Source organism: Penaeus monodon, chromosome 15, assembly GCF_015228065.2.
Source record: "Penaeus monodon isolate SGIC_2016 chromosome 15, NSTDA_Pmon_1, whole genome shotgun sequence".
NCBI lineage: Eukaryota > Metazoa > Arthropoda > Malacostraca > Decapoda > Penaeidae > Penaeus > Penaeus monodon.
Window position 1 is genome coordinate 25,250,885 of NC_051400.1, and position 538 is coordinate 25,251,422.

The 538-nt window shown below is 46.1% G+C and overlaps 1 protein-coding gene across 1 annotated transcript in view; it reads right to left on the reverse strand.

The window, feature by feature from the left end:
* Nucleotides 1-201, reverse strand: part of LOC119582270 (organic cation transporter protein-like) — an 11,372-nt gene extending 11,171 nt beyond the window's left edge. The window contains exon 1 of the mRNA XM_037930489.1: nucleotides 195-201. Coding sequence (XP_037786417.1) covers nucleotides 195-201 — 7 coding nt within the window. The remainder of the gene's footprint in view (nucleotides 1-194) is intronic.
* Between the last annotated feature and the right edge of the window lie 337 nt (nucleotides 202-538).

The following is a 538-nucleotide window of genomic DNA, read 5'->3' on the forward strand; positions in this document are numbered from 1 at the left end:
ATCATATTATGACTGTAATTAGAGAGAATAAAAGTATGTCGTGTTTATTAATAATGCCAGCAATAATACCGACATAAAAAGCACAATTAGGCGAGATGGACACCAAATAAATCACATTGTTTCCTTACGCAACGCAAAGAGATTAGTGAGATAAAAGCTAAGGATGAGAGATGATCCTTAAGGCCGATCCTCACAATCCATCACGGTAGCTCCTCGTCACGCCACGTCACCATCCCTTCACGATTTCTTTCGTGCAATCCGATGGACCTGTTTACACCGAGCAGCTCGTCGCCGCCACACCACCACCACACCACGGCACCGTCTCGCCACGGATTCTTTCGAGGGATATTTTGACGTGACGTGACGGCGGCGACGGCCAGTCACTGGCAGCAGCCGCAGTGCCTTTGCATCATGCGTGATAAGTTGACTGACTGGTTAGGCAGTATGAAGAACCTTTTGACATGTCAGACGGGAGATTTAGTGACAATGTATTCAAAGACAAACTACGGAATAGAAGAGGAGAAGAACTATTCAAACC